We start from the raw sequence: 20,886 nt of genomic DNA on the forward strand, positions 1-20,886 counted from the left end.
ACACTAACCATTTAAGGTCAAACAGCTCATTAGCCAACCCAAACCAGCGCTCAGAGAGGGCTCAGCCCACATCCCAGCCTGATTAAATGCCACGATAGATGCCTAGGCAAGTGCACGTGCATTTCTGGGGAGGGCCTGGCTGATCAGCACTCGGGCTGCCGTCCTCTGCCCACACAGGCACCGTGCATGTGCTACTGATGCCGGCCGCTCCTGCTCGGGGTGTATTCCCACTCCTGCTCCTTCCAGCACCCTCATAAGCCACGCGTCATTCCCCGGCCACCTGCGACTAGTCTGAGCATCCTCAGCCCCCGGGACTCGAGCGCTAGAGGCTGGGGAGAGGCAGAGGGGTACACACAGTGCGGGAAAGGCAGGGGGATCCGGCAGGTACCGCCTGCGGGGCAACCCCAGCCCGAGCGCAGCCGCCCCTCACCGAGCCACCGCTGCCTCCGCCGCGCGCCTCGCCGCCCTCTTATATAGCGCCCTAAAAATAGCTCGCCGCGCGCCGCCTCGCGAGCCTCAGGGAAAGGGGCGGGAGCGGCCCTGCCGGCCAATCGCCGCCGGCGCCGGCGCTCTGGCCCCGCCCCTGCTCTCCGAGCTGCGCCGGCATTGGGCCGCAGTGTCTTCAGGCGCGCGGCGGGCCCGCCCCTCCCGCCCCGCCGTTTACCCTACATGGCCACGCGCTGGCTGAGCGGGGCCGCGCGGCTGCGCGCGCGGGGGGGCCGGGCCGGGGCGGGCCGGGCTGGCTGAGGGAGGGTGAGAGGGAAGCGGGGAGGGAAGCGGCGTGAGGGGGGGCGGGATGTGGGATGTGGTGTCCCGAAAATAAAGAGGGGAGGGGGCGGCGGGGAGGGCGGTCGCGAGCGCGCATGGCCGCGGCGCGGGGCTGCGCGGAGCGCGGCGGGGACGTGCCCCGGTGCGGCGGCCGCGGGGTGCTCGGTGCGCGCCGGCGCCGCTCGTCCTCCTCGGCCCGGCCCCCGAACCTCGCTGCCCCTCCGCGCTGATCCGCTTTCTCTCTCTCTTTTTTTAAAGTGTGACTGAAACAAAACAAAGCCAAAGGGACGCTGGATCTATCATTGGTTGATTTTCCTCCTCCTTTTTTTTTTTATGACCAAAAACAACCCCCCACCCGAGCAAACAAACACACACAAAAGCAGAAAGAAAGGGTCTTGCTCAGCAGCAGCATGGATGTCTTGGCTAGTTATAGTATATTCCAGGAACTCCAGCTTGTCCACGACACCGGCTACTTCTCAGCTTTGCCATCCTTGGAGGAAAACTGGCAGCAGGTGAATCATTTAAATTACTCCTGTAAATCTCTTAAGCGCAGACAGTCGGTGCATTGAGGCTGCATTTCTGACTTTATTTTATTTTTGTTCTTTAATTTAGGGTTGGGTGTTTTTGGTGTTTCTTTTTTTTATTTATTTTTTTTTTTTCTGCGTGGGTAGACCTTTAAATCTGTATTTTTTACCGTGACAAACTGAGCAGTCCATTCAAATCTGTCTGCCTTCAGTCCTTTCTGAGCACACCCGACAGTACCTGAGATCCGGTGGCATTCTTTAGGGTTTTGTTTTTATGATGACTACTATTTATTTTATTTTTGATCTTAGATTTTTTTTGGTGGGGTTTGTTTTGTTCTTTTAAACAAGCCTGCTCACTTCTAGCCAGTGCTGACAACTGGCAGCTGGTAGAAATGGAATAGATCATTCTTATTTTCAGGTAATTAGTGTGTGTCAATAAAAATCGTAGCTTAAGTCGGAGGTGGAGGGTGGGCAGGTGTGTGGAAGCACTAGCAAAAGCTTTAAGGCTGAGTTCAGTAACTACGAATGTGACTTCTTTTTTTTCTTGGAAGATGAGTAGAAACACACACTTCTTGCTGTCTTGAAACAATGACGCCTTAGGCTGGTTCCAGTAAACCAGTGTTTTGAGGCACTGTAGGGCTCATGTGCATACAGAATAAGGATAAAGATGGAAATCAAGTATTATAAATGCATTAAAATGATGAATGGTAGCATGACTGAGACCAAGGGGAAGAGTAGGTTGCAGAGAAGAGCTGTATAAAATACGCTAGGAATCCAGTTGTTAACTATAGTTATCAGCTGGGATATTGAGGGAATAGGAAAGACAGCATTTCTATTTACGGCCAAACGTTGTGAGATAGTCCTCACCAGATGTGATTTTCTGGTGGAGGTGATACGCCAGGTGAAATTATGGAAACTGGTGTCTCTTTAAAAGAAAAAAAAAAAACATCTCCTGGTGGGTAGAAATAGTGGAGTGGCTGGGATGACATGTGGTGCTATTGCAGCGCACGGACCCGTGGCACTATCAGTGTGAGAATAATGAGCCACTGGATTTCATCTTGCCAGCCTTCACCTGAGTCTTGGCTACTGTAAGGGTAGCCTGTGTTAGATCTCCAGTAACCCACAGTTTTGGGATGCTAATTTAATTTTTCCTTAGAAGTGTGTATGGGTAGAAGCGTGGATGGCAGAGCTGCTGGGGAGTACTCTGGCTGTAGCATTGTCAGCCAGCTGGACCAGGGCTGGATCTTCAAAGGTTTACCATAGCAAAATCATTTTGGCTTCAGCTTTGTATGTGTGTGCACACAAAGCAGAGGTTTATTGTTAGCTACAGGGTGAACACATTCAGGGTTTATTTTGCAAAATGACCGAACCAACTTTGCTTTATCCTCCAAGGGGGAGGGGATGCTTTTTGTTATTAATATTCAGTGCACACATCCATGATGGTCACATCTGCTTTCCTTTTATATTTTTAACATGCTAATTAAACTGAAGAGGTTAATATAATTTAATTTAAAAAATATTTCATAGCGTTGTTGTTGGATCGGTTGCATATTACTAACAGTCCAAACAGTCCAAAGCGGCATAGTGTGTTGACATAGCCAGCATGCTTCAGGCAGTGCTGTGAGTGATACTCTGTCTCCTTCTGCCTTCTTTTATGTGTGGAAGAGCAGCAGTTTGTTTTATACAGTAGCATGTACATACCCAATCCCACTGTTACCATTGCCGAATTTAAAGTCATGCTCCTGGTTAAACCCCATTGATTCTCCATGTATGCTTAAAAAGAGAAGCTGAAAATAATTTGCTGCATTTTCCCTTATTTCCTCTCAAATCCTGCAACCAGTGCCCAATGTTTCATAATGCATCCTGTATTTATGGTTTGTTCCCCTGTTGCTGCCTGGACTCTCCTTGCAAACAACAGGCAGCAAAACTGATGTGTCAGTGGTGGGAGCAGCTGAAGCTGGCTGTGCAGAGACCATGCTGTTTCACAAGCTTGGCAGACCCACTGACACAGAGACCCCAATTTAATTCTTCTAAATCACTTGCAATGTAATCAGGTCTTGGGGATTTACTTATTTTAGGCAACTCTGAGACAAAGAATGTGTGTGTTTCTAAAGTATCCTTTAAAACTAAAGGCTACATTTGAGACTCTGGGGAAGAGAGCTGACTGATCCCTGTGGGATGTGTCATAAGTGGGAAACAGCAGCTTTAGTTTTGAGCAAAAACACTTGAACGTTCAAGTCCTGCCTCTGCTCCAATAGTGCTACAGAGGCTCCAGGGCAATGCTTCTCCCATCAGCAAAGCAATGCCACGGGAGATTACTTCTGTCTCTTAAAAAGGCAGGGTTTGAGGGGGAAAATAGATGTGTGGGTTAAGAGCAAGCTTCTTTATCACATTGTGAGCTCCAGTTTTGTGCTTAGCAGCTGCTAGTGTGTGATGTGCAGAGGTTAGTCAGTGCCAGGTCCTGCTCTGAGAAACAGCGCTTACTGTGATACTGTGAAGGATGCACCTGCCCCACTGAATATCAGAGCATGCATTGGGGTGAAAGCATTGACACAGTCCTGTCTTCCTTTTCTTCTGAGCTTGGAAAACAGTCTGGTTGCTGCTGGCTGAGGAATATACAGCTGGGCCAGTTGCTCGTATTTCAGATTGTGAAACACCCATTACTCACAGAGGGCACTGACAGCAAAGGCAGGTTGCTAAATGCTTGCGTGCAGTCAGCTGATCTCCCGTTTTTTCCTTCCCACTGCAAGAGGAATGTGAGCAAGTTTGTTATCTGTGCTTTTGACAATTAGTGTTGGAGTTGAATGAGTGCAACCCAGCAATATGTACAAAACAAACAGATTTTGTGTAGGAACAAATTGTCTCCTTTTGTGTAGGTTTCTGTTTTAGAAGGCAAAAATACAAAGAAACCCCTATTCCACCCTGGACATAGTTTGCATTGTGGAAGTGGAAATACTTGAAGTGGAAGCTGCAAATGAACCTGTGATATGTTTGATGTTTTTTTAAAACACATGTTGGGAAGGGAGAGCTTGATTTTTAGGCAACAAAAGCTGAGCTCCTCTCTGAGCTTTGGGTGTACTCCTTCAGGCAAAACACTTTTGAGGTCAGAAGGATTTTTCTTGGAGTGGGGATGTCAGAATCTAATGAGTAATCAATAGCACAATTCCATCAGGAGGGAGAACTTTGTTTAGTTTTTCCAGCACTGTTGAGCCTCCGTGGCACTGAGGAGGGATTAAAGGAAGAGGTGGGCTGTGTGCATTGGGAAATGAGTCGTTTGCACTAAGTCAGCTGGCTGGTACCTCGTGTTTCTTCCTGGTGCTTCATCCCGACTCTGACTGAACCGTCCTAGTTCTCTCTGTCCCTGTGAGCTGACTCTGCAGTTCAGGACCAGGGCGGGGGGAGATCTCAGCACCTGCGTGGCTGCTGCACTGCTGCAGGACGACCTCTGGCCACATTTGCCGTTGCTCTGGGGTGGCTGTCTCATGTGGCATCCCTGAGATTGGAACCAGACTGCTGGGAGAGGCAGCAGGAGGCTGAAGAGCGCCTCATTACTCTGCAGAGGAAGGAAGTGGGTAGGAGGCTGTTCTTGAGGGAGATAACTCTGAGGATCGTAGCCTGTACAGCTGCACATGGTCCCACTTAGTGTGCCAGGCTGCAGAGAGGGGGAGAGTGGGGCTGAGAATTTGGAAGGGGTGGACCTGGGCTTCCTGCTGGGCCTTCACAATGTCATTTAGGGGGTCATTGAAAGATCAGGGTGCAGAAGACATCTTTTGTAATCATATATACCTCTTCCTAGGAATGACATTTTGAACATACCTATTGTCCTCTGCTGTAGGCCCCTTGGTGGACTCAGAACTCACCGTCCTATTGTGAAACAGTGGTCTGGTCAGGAAACATTTTGGGGCTGTCGTCATATTCATGGGGAGGGTAGGGCAGTCTCTAGCATGGCAGTTCCCATAATGTCAGAATATGGGAGCACAAAGAGCAGGTGGATGCACAGAGTCATCATGTGTAGCTGATGCAGCTGTATAAAAACAGCAGGGCTTAGGTGCCAAACCCTGGTTTATTCTGGAGGAGATAGCATTTCCCACATGTGTCAGCAGGCAGCACAGGTCTAATTGGCTGGCAGAAGTGGAAATGGCATTATATTGTTTGCTGATAACCATTGCCTGATAACATTTCCTTTTGCCTTGGCTGACCCAGCTGCTCTCAGCTGCAGCAAACAATGATCCTTTCAAGAAAGATGCACGTTTCCTGTAAAGCACAGGATCGAGGAAGCCTTTGTTTTTCTGTTTATCCTTTCGTATGGCCTTCTTTGCCTGTTTTTAATCAATTCTTCAAGCCTCAGTTTCCCTCTTTCTGAAGTGGCTGACAACAACAATGCTAAAGCCTAATGGTTTTTGTGGAGCTCAGAAGGCTGAGTTTTGACCCATCCTGGAAGAAGGCTTTGAGATGCCTGTGCTTTATGAGAGCAGAGTATCCCAAGGTGACTAATCTAGCAGAATTCTTATATCTTAATGCTGACTTTTGCTTGGCAGATGGGGTCATTTTCAGGCCTATAGGAAAAATTTCCGCTCCTACTGGAAAGGAATAAATCACACTGAGGAACATTCCTGCCTCCCCATCGTGTCCATTGTTCTAGTTTAATGGCATAGTTGGCCACTACATAAACTAAACCATCTCTTCTAATATTGCTATTTCATCTTAGTTCCAGTCACAGTGTAACACATTTCTTAAGTGCTTATAGTACATCATGCCTCTTGAGAATAACTTTCAGAAATGGTTGACTTCCAAGAACAGCCACATGTGTAATGCAGTGTATTTCAGACTCTGAATGCCGCTCCATTTATACCTGCAGTCCCTCTGCTTGCTCCGTGTGCTGAAAGCATGCTGCTGTCACCTTACAGAAAGAGATGGACAAAGAGAGGAAAGACAAACTTGAAACTGCTGTCTCTATTGTTACATGATTTCTTAATTATAGAATCCATTGTTAAAAGTGATTATTTCTTGGCATTCTGAAAGCATAGAGTCCCACAATCCACGTTACAGGTCTTAAAATAGCAGATTATGTGAATGACTTCTATCAAGTGATTTTGAAATGGGGTAAGTACCTTTAAGCAGTGCACAATCTTAATGTGGGTACTCAGCTAGAAAATATTTTCTCTTACTTGTTTGAGATGCTTAAATCTACCTTTCCCCAAGCCCATACACTTCTGTACGTCCTCCTGAATGGGCAGTGCATAAATTGGAATAGGCTACTTGAAAATCATGATACATAGCTAGTCTGCAGCGTGATACTTCCACATAGAAATAGCAGAAGTTTTGCAGTTCCAGATAGTAATTTAATACTCAGGGTCTCCAGGTTTGAGGCAAATGGTATCTTCAGGGTATTGTTGGGGGATTTTTTGAGGCTTTGTCAAATGATTTTCCACTGAGAAACATCTAGTGTGTTGTTTGTCCATTCTGAGTTAGGAAACATTTTAGGGAAGCAAGAAGGAAGCTGCTTCTCTTTGATTTGTAGCTGCATGTGAATGACCTTGATTGCAGTTATCCTAATGAAACAAAGGGATTTTGCTCACTGACTGAGCAATACTGCTGTTTAGTGTGTTAAGCAATGGATTAGTAGTACACCTCATCTCCTATCAAGTTTGTCACATTTTGCAGAGGGGAAGAAGAATTGTAGACTTTTGATCATCATGCTCAAAACCTCACTAAAAGTTACACCCAGGCATTGTAACTGATGATGGTTTTCTTTTTTTAATGCTAAACCTGAATTTTTTGAGACTTAATAAAGGTGTTTTCAAGAGTAGTGCTGAGTTCCTCTTTCTGCTTCCCTGGACTCTCAAGTGCCTCCTGTCCATTCCCTACATCTACAATGTCTTCACCACTTCCAAACTCCTGGCAGTGCTCAGGAGCTGGGAGTGCCATTTTTGTGGTGTCTTTTAGACTGACATTGCAGGAATCACTAACCTGAATTACTGAATTTCTTCTCCCCATGTGTCCTTTTTGTCCTGTGGGTGCTTCTGCCTTGGTCAAAATTAGTGTGCATTCACTTGAACTGGAGAGTTCAGTGGATGCTGTTGCAAGCAAACAAACTGCCAGGAAAAGAGCCTCCTCCCAACATTGCCACTGCAAGTTAAAAAATCATGCCTAGTTCCCAAGGCACTGAGATTGTCTGTAAAGTCACAGACCTTTTAATTTTTAAATTTTATATTTTTTATACTTTCTTTGCATTTGAGACACTGAAGATTTGTTTTGTTCTCTTTTATTATCAATAAACCCCAGACAGCCTGTGATTTCCAACTCTACTTGATTCCAGCAGCATTAAGAAAATGAAGGTACTGTGGCATTTATAGGTGTGTACATCAGAAAAAGCTCATGTTTTGCTTTGGTCACCAGGCTGTGTTTACCATTCCTGCTCTGGCAGCAGCGGGTGAGGAAGACTGCTTGGCTGCTCGGGTTGTTAGGCTGCCTGTGAGAATAAGCTGCCTGTGAGTTCATGTTTCAGCCTTTATGCTCAGAGATAGTTAGACATCTTGGATTTAATCAGGACACCAAACCTTTGCTTCTCAGTTCTTCAGTTACAAGATGCGTTGGCAGCTCTTATGTTCTGATCTGCTGCTGTGGGGATTCCTGTTCTAGGTTTGTGGTGCTTGGGCACAGTGGCTGGGGCAGGGGAGGGTTGTGTGAGGCCATGGGGACGTGGGCAGCCAGCTCTTCTGGAGCTGTGGGCCCATATCCTGCCACACCAGCTGCCAGGACAGCTCCTGTGCAGAGAAGCCCTCAGCGGGGTGTGGCGTTGCCTCTGTGAAAAGAATCAAAAGAAGAATCTGAAAGGTAAGCTTAATGCCCCTTCCCAGAGGTCTGGGTTGCCTTTGTGACAGCCTATGTGCATGGCACTCATTTGACCTTTCTCAAGTTTTTAATAGGAGTTGGAGTTGAGTGTAGGAGATTGGGCAGAAAGCATTTAATTTTCTTTTCTTTTAAAGGTTTAAAATATTAACTCTGATTTATTAAGCTGCTCTGGTGCTGTTAATGCTTTTGAAGCAGGTACCCATCCACTCCCTGTTCTTGCATGTGAAGGATCCTTTCCAATCCAAAGCATTTCCACTCGGTGCAACTGTGTATTCATTACATGTTACTTTTCAGAGAACTGTTAAGGGATGTGTAGTGTACTGTACAACACCCAGCAAAGAGTCCAAGTCATTTATGTAGAAACGTTTATGTCATTTATGCTTGCTGAAGGCTCACCAACCATACTTTAGTGTCATACTGATTTTGAGCATTATTCTTACCGGCAATGTGTCACATGTCCTAATCCTCTTGTTATTTCCCAGCATTGTGGACCTTAATGCAAAGCTGGAGTTTAAATCATAGGTGGGGTCAATACCACCTCCTCCTCTACAAGGGATAGAGAAGTAGACAGTGACACAGGCAAGCTTGGGAGACCGTGTGATTTATGGGAAAGGATGCAAAGGAGAAGGACACGGGCTTGTGAGAGGCTCTTCTGAGACATTACAATTAGAATCTCGATTTACAAAACCCGCCCTTTAAACCTGTAGCCTGAGAAGGTCAGTTTTAAAGGGATGCTGACATAGGGGTGATGTTTGACCGTAAAGGACCTTTGTAAGGTAGCATATTCTGACAGAAACTGCAGTCAATGAAGTATCTCCACCTAGATAATTCAAAAAGCCCTGGAAACAGAGTTTGGACAGGATCCTCTAACCCACCTTCTGCCTTTGCAGCTCTGTCACTACAGCATTCTTCTGGTACAACTGAAGTGACTGGGAATCACAGTGAAAATAAGTGTTTATTTAGATTGTGCAGTGAGGAAAAAGGCATGTGTCAGGACAAGTAAATTAAATTTAAAAATGTTTTCACTACTAATAGGCTACTATAGAGTTAGGCATTTGGTTTTAATCCTGACTCCCCAGTGGGCAAAGTCCACTTCCATACATAAGAAAAGTTCTTGGGTTTTGAACATGTGCAATTTCTGCTGACTTGCCTTCACTCCAGCGCAGGAGGGGAATCAGCATTGTGCTGAATTGCTTTGTGCTGGTGGGGGTGAAGTACAGGACTGCCTTTAATCGCCTGCCTTTGTTTTCCACCAGGGCTGGATAAAAAACAAAGGTTTTAGTGATCAAAGGCCACAGTGAAAATTGTTCATGGGGTGGCAAGTAGAAGGGAGGTGAGAGGTGCTCCTGTTTGCTTGCTTTTTACACCCAAAACGCACATCACAGCACTTAGGTGTGAGAGCCAGATTTGAGTCACTGCATTGCTTGATTCAAGTCTGCCCTTACAGATTACATCTTGGATGTGTGAAATTTCAGTGGATAACGTGTTGACTCTAAAATGAATGTATATTCCAATAAAAGATTGGGCAAAAGTGTATTTATTTTCTGAGAACGTTTGTTAGAAATCTTTCAACTAGTTGTACTTCCTAGAATTTCCTGAAAGCCTGGCACTTTTCAGTGTGAGAGACTTAGTTTGGCTGACATCTTCGTCTTGCACCCCTAAAAGTTGATTTATTTTCCCAGCAATTAGCAATTTGGCTAGTCAAAGGTATCCAGACTCTCTGCATCCTGTGACTGTTGTGTCTCTGGAGAGCCGCATCCACAACACTACGTGATGCCCCAAGCAGTGTCTGGATACCTCTGATCTCTTACTTGGGTGCCTGCTCTCCCTTCCTCAGGGAAGGGCCTGGAAGGCCTGTTGATATACAAGATGCACAGAAGCAGTGCAGGCCCACGTGTTCCTTGTCTCCTTGCAGCTGCTCCTCTCTCCTCTTTCCTTGGCTCAGCTGCTGCCGGTGAGGTGCTGTGCTGGTTTGGAGTCAGTGCACTCACTCTGCCTTGGCACCTCTGGCTTGCTGCTGGATTCTGGAGATGAGCTGCCCCACATCCCTGGGTGCAGGGTGGGCTGAGTGGCTCAGGGGCTTTGTTCTTTTCCTGTGGCTGTGCAGTGGTTTGAAGTGTGCCAGCCCTGCAGAGCTTGCTGCCTGCTTCAAGCTGGTGAAAAGTACTAAATAATTCTTGTTGGGGTTTTTTCTTTTCATCCTTTTGGCCTTCCCAGTCAGCCTGGAAAAATTTGTGCAGCTCTGAAGAAAATATTCCGCTCATCTGCAACCTACTACAGCTGCTATGTGAGTAATTAAGTACGGAAAGGAGGAAGACAGAGGGGAGAAGAAAGATGGGATGTAGTGTCTCATATGGAAAGCATCAGGCCAGAAGTGGCTTTGTTTCTGACACGTGGACGGTGGAGAGGCTGCATTTGCTGCACAATGGAAGATCGGTGCCAGTGGAAAAAGCCTCCCTCATTAGTGTCTAGATCAAATGGGGAGGAACTTCAGCGTCTCTTGTTTTTATTTTTAAATTTGTCTGCATTTTAAGGTAATAAGGGAGAAGCAAAGAGCATTGGACTGGTTTGAGAATACAGTCAGTTTGGGTAAAGTATCTCTTTTCTGGCTCCACCTGATGCTGCTGACACACTGTCAGAATGCAATGCATTCTGGTAGTGTCACAGTCCTCCCCCAATTGTTCATAAGCTATGCCAGCACCTCAGAGTGGTTGTGATAATCTGAAGGTTGCTGTACATGAGATTCTTACCAAGGTATATGTTTCTTCCATTTGTTTTTGTGGTTTGATCTCTCAGGGTAGTGTTGAATTATGCTTTCCAGCACAATTGAGGAAACTGGGAGTTTGGCTTTGGGGCTGAGAAAGGTGGTTCTGATGTAAGCAGAAGTCTGAGAATTGGGGTTCTAAGAAACATGTGGAAGAGCAGGGGGGTTTAAGTCACATAGGGGAGAGTAAGGCATGTTTCTGTCTGGTCAGACCAGAGGAAGAAAGCACTTAGAGGTTTGACAGTCTCCAGTATCTTGGCAGACTGCTTTAAGTGATGTGACACAGTGAAAGAGCTTGTAAGGTGCTTTTCTTTCAGGGTTGAGAATTTCAGAGTAAGTGGATGTCACCTGGAGTAGTTTCCTACTTTCTACTGCAGAGAAACAGTGTGGACTTCTCTTATTGGTACTTCTCCTACCTCTACTGTGTTTTTAAAGTGCAAAGAAGAATTCTTGTAGTCAGTGTTTGAAAACAGAAGAACCTGGTTTCACCTGAGGGGCTTTTTTAGAGGGAACAGGTCAGTTAAATTCAGTGGGTGGTTTGGTGTTTGTTACATTGATTACAGGTTGAAACCTTCCAGACACAGGCTAAAATACCTGTCTCCAGTGCCTCCTGGATGAAGTGTGCTTGAATAAAACCCCTTCAGAATCTGTGGTGATTTGGGGGTTTAAAAGGTAATACTAGGGCCTTGGGACCACAATGTACTTCTGAGTTGGGTGCAAAGCTCATGCTTTCTCTTCAGGCAGCTTTGATTTTCTCTTCTCTCAAGACAGTTTTTTTCTGGGAGTGATTCCTTTATTATTCTTTCTTGGATCCTGGCAAATAAATTTCAGGGTGCCCAGTTTAAATACTCTTTATCGAGTGTGCCTAACTTGTCTTGGGCTTCCTGATTTCTGGGGGTTTGTTTAAAACATGAAAAAAGCCCAGTAGTGTGAGGGAGAACAGAAGAATTCCAGTGCGGAGTTACTTTCTGGTGTGAGAGACTTGGTAGACAGGTGACTGTCTGGGTGACTTCCCAGCATTGTTTCTGAGTACTGAGAAGAATGCCAGTAGGTACACAGAGCTCTACAAAGGCTGCACTGGGATTTCTTTTTCTCACATGAGAAGTGCATTTCTTATAAGAATACATTTGAGGGAGAGGAAGGGAGGGAAAGCGTTGGTGGTTTCTTACTCCCAAATGCCTCTAGTATATGTGATTCCAGGTCCTGAGTGCCCTAGCTGTACACTCAGTGGATGCTTTAGGTTGAAGGCTTCTCCTCACTGGGACTGTCTCATGAGAATTATTTCATGCAGCGAGAGCTATGCCATATACCATTCAGTCAGTTTTGTTTGAGCAAGCTGCATCTCTGGTCAGGTGATGTTCCAATATGGTGTAAAATGGGAATTTCTGTCTCATTTCCATTTCTTTAAGTAGAAAAGGTCAAGGAGACCTTTGGCATTCATTTCTGAATGGTTTTTCTCTTTGTAAATGGAAAGAATAGTATCCACATCAGATTGGGGATTTCAGATCAGTCAGTGAGTGCAGATCTGCCAAAGTTACAGTGAATTTACACTGGCCCAGTGTCCACGAAGTCACTTGACACCTTTCAGGAGAATAGTCTATACAAATCCCAGATCTTGTCAGGATGTGGACTAAATATCAGGATGTGGGCAGAAAACAGCACATCCATGTTAATGATTTGATTAAAACAATCTTGTTGCTCTATAACTCTCATAAATGTATTTTCACTGGCGTTGGGGAGGAGATATTCTCAAATGCTATAAAGAGAGAGTACATTTTTTAAAATGTTGCACAACAGGCCACTAAGTGTGCTGTAGCTATATTGACTTACTCTGTTTTATAGTGAGCATGGCCTTAGGCATCCTATAAATACCATTTCTCCCCCGACCTTCAGCTAATAAATAATGGAAACTATACAGAAAGAAATTTTCTTTCCATGAAGAAATGAGAGGTCCTGAGCTGCCCTCTATAAAACTGAGAGTGAAGCATGATTTGTTTTCACTGGTTTTATAAATGAAGAAAATGTGGGTGTGGGAAGGAACTAGAAGACGTTTCTAAGAGCTAAATGTGGCCTGCCCAACAGTGCAAGGGTAGGAGAATGTCTGGTGTAGGCACAGCTTCCCCCAGGACAGTCATACCCATCTGTGAAATGATGACAGGTAAGAGGTCTCTTGAAAGTCCCAATGCATGGATAGAAGGGAGGTTCCCATTCTGATTTACCCTCAGACTTTCATATCTAACAGTGGAAACCAACCTGAAAGTGGTTATAAATGAGTGTTCAAGGGAGCTCTTTGTGCACTTCAGTGAACTGTCATCCAGATGTGATACTAAATTATCAGAGTGGCCTTTTTGACATTAAAATCCATCTTTGAGGCCTTTTTGCTCTGTTTTGATGATGTTGAAATGCTGTGGTATAAATGTGAGTCATGAAGGATCCCTCTGTGTGCACACATGGATGGCCAGACACGTTTCATTTTGAGGATCCATCAGGTGTACTGTGTGTCAGGTTGGAAATGTGTATCAGAGGAGGGACCAGGTTCATGGCAGTGGGGTCTTCCTTCTCCTCTGGCTGGAATCCAATGTGAGTCTGTGTCATGTTATGTTATGTCGTGGGGGAAAAGGGCACACTTGCACTGCAGCTTGGCCTCTAAGGTTAGAGAAGGGTCAAAGAAGACCTCGTGTTCAGCAAGTGGGTTTTACTGGCTAATTTTGAAGGCAAATGAGATTCAAGAGCAGGGTGCACATGATGAAAATAATTTTTGGTCTCTGTCTTAGTCCAGCAGCAATAAACTGCACATAAGCAGATTTGGCCCAGAAACAAACAAGCAAATTCTGGAAATTGGCACTGTTATGATGAAATTCTGCCCAGGTGCCATTTCTTAATGTATGCCTCAGTGGTGCTTTCCAGTGTCCTTTGAAATCCACCTGGTGTGAAGCCTTGCATTCTTTGGAAGCCTGTGCTAAAACCTAATTTAGGGGAGGGATATGATATCTAAACACACTGTCTTTTGCTGCCCAAGTCTTCTCCCTCCCATATTCTCTCTGTTCTCCATGAGCAAGTCCGTTGCTTTGTTTGGATTCATCATGTTCATAGTTGCACAAAGTTGTGATGCTTTTCCCCATCTTCATCTATATTACCTATTTCATGGATTTTTTATCTAAATGCGAAAGGAGGCTCCTGCTCATTGACTGGAGATTACAACTCTGGCTGCAGAACAGACGCGATAAATAGTAATAAAGGTGCATGTCCTTTTGAGTTTTGTCATACTTTCCATCTCTCTGTTCCCTCCAGTTTTCTTGTGTATCAGATGCTTAGAATGTGTCCTTGAAGCTATATTGGTCTTCTCTGTGTCTTATCTGTTCTGGGACTCTTGTCAGCCTTACTGGATCTCTGCTTTGTGTTAGGTGTGCATGTTTTGTTGCTATTTCTTCCATAAATGCATTAATTTATGTTTTTCCAAATTCAGTCTCAAGGATTTATTTCCTGCCACTATGTGGCTTTTTTTATAAACTGCTTCTTTCTGCTGGCATCACAGAAAAATGTACCATTTCCTCCTTAAGCCCTTTTCCCTGCTTTTCTTCCCAATCAAAGCTTTTTATGAGTTTGCTTAGTTTTCCAATTTGTTTTTATTAAGCATGTTTTTATAACAAGGGCTGTGATCCATCAGAGTAAGGGGAAACAAAAAAATGATGCCAAATTTGTGTTTGTTTGTTTAATGAAACAGACTTTAAATGGGATGAAGTCAAATTGGTGTTGATGACTTGACTTGATGGTAGCTGGTTCTAAGTGCTGGCTTTTGACGGCAAGTCATGAAAAATCTCAGCATTTCAAAGAGCCTAAAAGCACAAGTATAACTGTGGGGTGGTATTAGTATTGGGAAAAGCTGTTAGGGGCTGCAGTGCATTGACCTTCATTTGGGAAAATGTATTTGTATGCTGCTTAGTTAGTTAAACACCACTGGCTTTGTGGTTGATGGATGTGAAACAGTGTTTAACCTGGACCATAGTTAAAGAGTAAAGGCCTCTTGAATTTGGGTGTCTTCCCAGCACACCCCTACCCTTCTCTTTACAGAGTCACAGAGTGGGTAAGGTTAGAAGGGACCACAGTCTGTCATCTGGTTTAATCCAGGGTCATCCTGGAGCACACAGGATTGTGTCCAGGTGGTTCTTGAATATCTCCAGTAAAGGAGACTCCATAGCTTTGAGCTCCCTCAACCTTTCCTCATAACAGATGCTCCAGTTCCTTAATTTAATCATCTTTGTTGCCATCCTCTGGACTCGCTCCAGGAGGTCCATGTCTCTCTTGTGCTGAGGAGCCCAGGCCTGGGCACAGCACTCCAGATGTGTCTCACCAGGGCTGAGCAGTGGGGCAGGGTCACCTCCCTCCTCCTGCTGGCAATGCTCTTCCCAATGCACCCCAGGATCCCACTGGCCTTCTTGGCCACAGGGGCTCACTGATGGCTCAGGAACAGCTTATTGTCCACCAGGAGCCCCAGGTCCCTTGCCACAGGGCTGCTCCAGCAGGTCAATCCCAGTCTGTGCTGGTGCATGGGGCTGTTCATTCCCAGGTGCTGGATCCTGCATTTGCCTTTGTTGAACTTCCAATTGTTCTTTGCTGCTCACTTCTGCAGCCTGTCGAGGTCCTTACAAGGGCTGCACAGCTCTTCAGAAAGGGAGTTGCTGCAATGTGGGCAGGGAGCAGCCTGCCTGAAATGCTCTGTGGTCAGTAGTGGGGTCCCACTGTTGTCCCTCTGGAGGGTCCCCCCACTCTGCCACTATCCACTGTAGTGGCCTTGAGCAGTGTGGCTCCCAGCACCCTGGCCGTGCACCTTAAAAGAGGATTTGCCAAAGCCCCTCACACAAGGCAGAGGAGCCTGCCAGAGCCAGGGGAGGGATAGAAAGAGGACACATGAACCTCAAGTGCTCTAGGCTGTGAGGTGCTCTCCATTTGCTTGTTGGGACATCCTGCACTCTGGGCCTTCCTGCTTTGTTTGTCCACTGTGCTGCTTAACCATCCCTGCTCCTTTGAGTCAGCTTGGGCTGCTTGCATGACACAGAAATATTTTCCTGGTGTTTCAGAAGATGGGTGATTCCCTTTCCTTCCTGTGCGAAGGGAAGCTGCTGGCTCCATGCAGAGTCTGCTGAGGTTGTAACAAAACAGTGGGGCCTCATCAAATAGCAGTGAAGAACACAGCTGGCTGCAGGCAGTGGGGCTCTCTGGGTTCTTGCTTGGTTCTGCCTCTGTGAAAACTTCTCTCAGAAACTGTAATCTACCTCCCCTTTATTCAAAAAGCTCTTAAGCTGTGGATATTTGTGAGAGATTTTTGCATGGAACATGAGGATTGTAAAAAAACAAGTCCTAAACCTTGTGCCGTTGCTAATGATTCTGCAGACCAGCATGTAAAGAGCCAAATGTTTTAACAGAAATTGAGGAATGAAAACAAAGGATCTGCTACAATGAGATATCACGTGGCACCATCCTTATGACTTGATCATGTGATTGCACCGGTCTGCATCCTGGGAGTATTTTTTCATCTGATGACTTCCTGAAAGAGTTGAATATGCAAAAAATTCACTGTCTTCCCAGATGCTAATCATAACAAAAGTTGAAGTTCAGAAATAAAATAAGAATGACAAAATTGTAGGGAAGCAATACTCTCTGCCTAACTCTTACTTCAGTACCAGAACTGTGCTGGCAAGTTTGAGCAGTCTGTAGCAGCAAAAATCCTTAGCAGTACCCCAATAAGTCACAGAACCTGACACCTACAGTCTTGGAAGCAAAACTTGCAAGTTGCCTTTTTGGAATTTGGAAGATCAAATTTTCCAAAAGCAACGACAGAGCTGTTTCAGCAGAGAAAAATACATCTCCTTTCATCCAGGATGTGGAGGTTTAGAGCATTCAGATATCTGTTTGATTTGATGGTTGGGCTTTGAACAGATAGGATGCTTCACAGCCATTGTCCTCAGAAAGAAGAGAAGCTGCAGCATGCCGATTTTACAGGCTGGGAAACTGGGACACCCAAGCTCTCAGTTGTTGGAGAGAGGAAGTCAAGAGCAGAGCTTGAAAAGGATACCAGCTCCCTGATCTCCATTTTAATTAAATTATTTCTGCAATTGTCTGCCCTGGCACTTTGACTAGTGGAATGTGGTCTAGCAGAGGAATTTTTGGCTGCAGAATTTATAGGAATATTTTTCTGGGCCAGATACTTGCTCAGTGTAAATTAAGATGACTCCACTAGCTACGATTATGGCCCGAGCTATTTACTCCTCCTTCTGAGAATCTGGCCCTGCTGTGCAGACAGTGGGCAGTGTCATATAATTTTTATTTTTAATTTTAGTCTGTCTAGACACTTCTGCAGCACCCTTTTCTGGGAGAACTTTATGTCAGCAGCTCTGAAGCAGCACCACACTTCTCTGGTGAGAAACACTTACCAGATACAATGTGGAGGTGGCCTAGTGTGCTTGAACTTAGCATTTTTAACCTTCTTGGTATAGGGTTTGGGTTTGATGGTCTCAGTGCTTTTTGGTGGAGAAGTGGCAGAGGGAAAGAATGGCAGGATTTCTTCCCAGTGAAGAGGGAGCGAGTCTGTCATTTTGACAATGTGTTGTCCCAGATGAATTCTGGAGAAAGGTGGCTGGTGTAGTTGCACCATTTCTGTGGTAGGTTTTTTTTCCCCAGCAATGTGTGACAGCTCTCTTTGTGGGTAAGAAAGTATTTTTCGTGGTTTTAAAGACCGGTTTATTTGCTGTTTTTTTGTTTATTATTAGTCAGTTCTTCCTCCCATGCCATTACTACCATTTAGCCTTTAGCTTCTCTGATACCTTTTCTCCCAGTCTGAGTCACCTGGCATATTGGGGTTGTACCTCTGTAGCTTTCTGCAAACTTGTCACCAGGCACACACAGGACCTAGTTTTTACAAAATTCTCAGATTTGTTGGCTGTGGTTAAGCAGGTGATATGCTAGGACTGTTTTTCTTCACCCTCCCATTCTCTTGCCGTTCCCAAATTACCAGGACTGTCTGTAAATGTGTTTGTCAAGAGCCAAATACAGAAACACTCCTGGCTGGGGCTCAGGAGCAGCAGCAAGATATATGTGTGTATCTATATATATAGAGATATGCCTTTTTGCTACTAATATTTCTGCTTGAATCCAAATGCACTTAATTGCTAATTCTCATAATAATTAAAAAAAAAATGCTAACCATTAAGTCCTACCTTCTGTTGTTAACCACCTACATTTATGTGTCTATACCCAACCTCCACAATGGAGGGTATTCATGGCTGCAGAAACAAAAGCCTGAAGATAGAGATCCTAAGTTGTTAAAAACAAAATTTATTTTTGAGAAAAGCATAAAGCACATACTATTTCTAGGATTCCACCCGAGCTTGATCGATACTAGTGAAGCAGAAAAGCAAAAAAAGCAGCTCCCAAAAAAGCAGCTTCCATGAAAATGGGTAAGAGATTCTTTGTGCAGGCTTAATGATTTTGAGAGAGACGTTTCCCCTGTGAATTGTTGTAGGAGTTTGCACCCCTTCCCCCACTCTCAGCAGAGGCAAGAACATATGACTATCCTCATGTAAGGCAGGGCATTGTTAATAATGCTGCTGTATTGATCAAATTGGGTTGCTTTGTCACCAGGGACATCTGGGAGGATTTATTCTGACTCCTAAGGCTGTGCCTCCTAAAGTGCATTTTCCAGGCCTTTCACTAGGCAAAGGGTGTGCTATGTTTGTTGTCTAAGCCTGGAGGAGCAACATTTTCAAAAGATTTCGTGGTGTCCCATGATCCACTGCCTCTATCACTGCTTCTCACAGGGCTCCTACCTCACTCCCACTCACAGCTGGATGTGGCTCAAGTTCAAAATTGCATTGTGGCAAGATCCAGTTGTTTGTTTGCCCTTGGAGAGCACCTGGAGGAGCAGCCACTGGTTGCTGGAATGTGGATAAACACGGGGAACAGGAGAAGCTTCCTCTTTGCTTAGATAGTGAGCAAAACATCAGTAAGAAAGCAGCACAGAAGGGAAAACATAATGCAGGATGGTTATATTTCTCCTCCCATGCCCTCAGCTGATATTCATGACCTTGTTAAAAAGATCAGACTGCTTCAGAGGCTGCACGTGGTCATTTTTAAGTGTAGGGAGAAACCGAATGTGGCTTTTATTTTTCCATCTGATAAATTGCCAATCGCAGGTTTTACTTACAGAACACTCTGAGTAGTCTGAGAAGAACACGATCACCTTGATATTATATTTATGAGTAAAAATGGTATGAAGCAAAGAAAGCTCTTAGCTCACATGTAAAGAGGACTTTTAATGCAGTTTTTGCTTCCAGGAATGCATCATTACTCGTGGCAGAGAAGGGACACATTAGCAAGCTTGACAGGAGGACTGAAATGCCTAGGGGTACTCAGGGGCTTGGAGGAGCAATTTGATATCATGCTTCTTTGACAGGTGTTGGGAGCTTGTTGCTGGGTAGTGATGGGGCACCTGCAGAGCAGGGAAGGGTTAGAGACACTTGAAACTGAGGAAATCCCTTGAAGCTTGTTGTGGTGATGATCAGAGCACTTTCAAGGTGCTCTGAGCAGAGCCCACGTGTTCAGAATTGCTGTGATGTATCCTGCAGGGGCTCAGAGTGACAACCAGGTCACAAGTTGTGCCTGGAAAATGGTCCTGGATGCATAGGCTGTCAGTAGTGCTAGCTATAGCTAAAGAAACACAGTTTGAGTGTGTTTCTGTCTCACTCTGAGTCCCTGTTTCTGGACTGCAGGATCTGATGCAGATCCTCCAGCAGCCTGGGCCACCACAAGGCATTTGGGCTTTCCCTTGAGCTTTGATATCATGCAGCTGCTTTGGAAGTGCAACTGCTTGGGAAGCTAGGCACTTGGGAAACAGAGCAGGCTGGAGGTGAAGCAGCAGACTACTCCCAGGAATGTTGCTGCAAAGCAAAGACTCAGCCTGTGGTCTCACATGTGGCTACTCTCCCACCATAAAGCCTACCTTTGTATGTTTATAACCAAAATAAAATTGCAGTTCCTGAAAGCTGTAATTTGTACTTGGAGGAACATAATGTTTACGTTTGCAATTGCAGGGATTGTACTGAAGGATGGTGACAGAGGTCTGCAGTGTTTGGGATGACACAAGCTGGCTGCAGACTCCACCTTTGAGGGCTATTAAAAAACAGCTTTAGTTAAACAGTGTTAATGATAAACAAAATGCCAGGAAGGATTTGCTGGATTATGAGAGGACCCCTCTCCTGTAGCTGGAGAGGCTGTCCTTCCTCAGTTCCCGCCCATCCTCTTCCTGCAAACCATGCCAAGGAACCTGACTGTAGTCTTCCAGGCCGTGACATTGGAGATTTCCATCACATCTCAGAAAGACAATAGAGGGAAGGAGTGATAGAAAGCCAACCCACAAAGGCAGGCTTATCTTGGGAGATGCTCTGTGGACTTAGGTAGACTGGAAAAGGGAAACTGGGGAAAATAGGATACTTAATGTAAACTAGCTACATTTTTTGTGGAGTCCCTCAAACTTTAAATGTATGAGTTGGAAATATGCCAGATAACATGTCCACTGCTGGGCTTATAATGACTACAGCATGTTTCCTCTTTTCCTTGTTGGTAAGTGGATTTTGTTTGTTTCCTTTTTGGAGTGTGGTGGGGGACTGCAGTTCCCTACAATGCATTTTCAGTAATGAGCTGGAGCTCTCTATGGTGGTTGAGTGAGTAATGCAGTAATGCTGTGAACATGACATCTTCCAATTCCTGGCATGATCATTTGGGCCTTTTCCTCTTAGGGAAAGATGCAATATTGAGTTTCATTTGGTTTGGTAAAGGAGAATACTTAAGGATGGGGCTGGAAAGCTAAAAGCCTCACAGAGAGCTTCTCAGCAGTGTAGGTGCAGGCAGAAGGGATGCCAAGAGCCTTGCCAGTGGAGAGATGCCTTCCTGTGGTATCATCTCTGCAAGGTGGTGCTGAGT

General features: G+C 45.2%; 1 protein-coding gene across 1 annotated transcript in view; it reads left to right on the top strand.

Annotated features, from left to right (window-relative positions):
* The first annotated feature begins 838 nt into the window (after positions 1-838).
* Positions 839-20,886, top strand: part of KLF7 (KLF transcription factor 7) — a 59,569-nt gene continuing 39,521 nt past the window's right edge. The window contains exon 1 of the mRNA XM_083865800.1: positions 839-1,280. Coding sequence (XP_083721926.1) covers positions 1,179-1,280 — 102 coding nt within the window. The 5' untranslated portion in view covers positions 839-1,178. The remainder of the gene's footprint in view (positions 1,281-20,886) is intronic.

This window comes from Zosterops lateralis (assembly GCF_965231275.1).
Source record: "Zosterops lateralis genome assembly, chromosome: 7".
NCBI lineage: Eukaryota > Metazoa > Chordata > Aves > Passeriformes > Zosteropidae > Zosterops > Zosterops lateralis.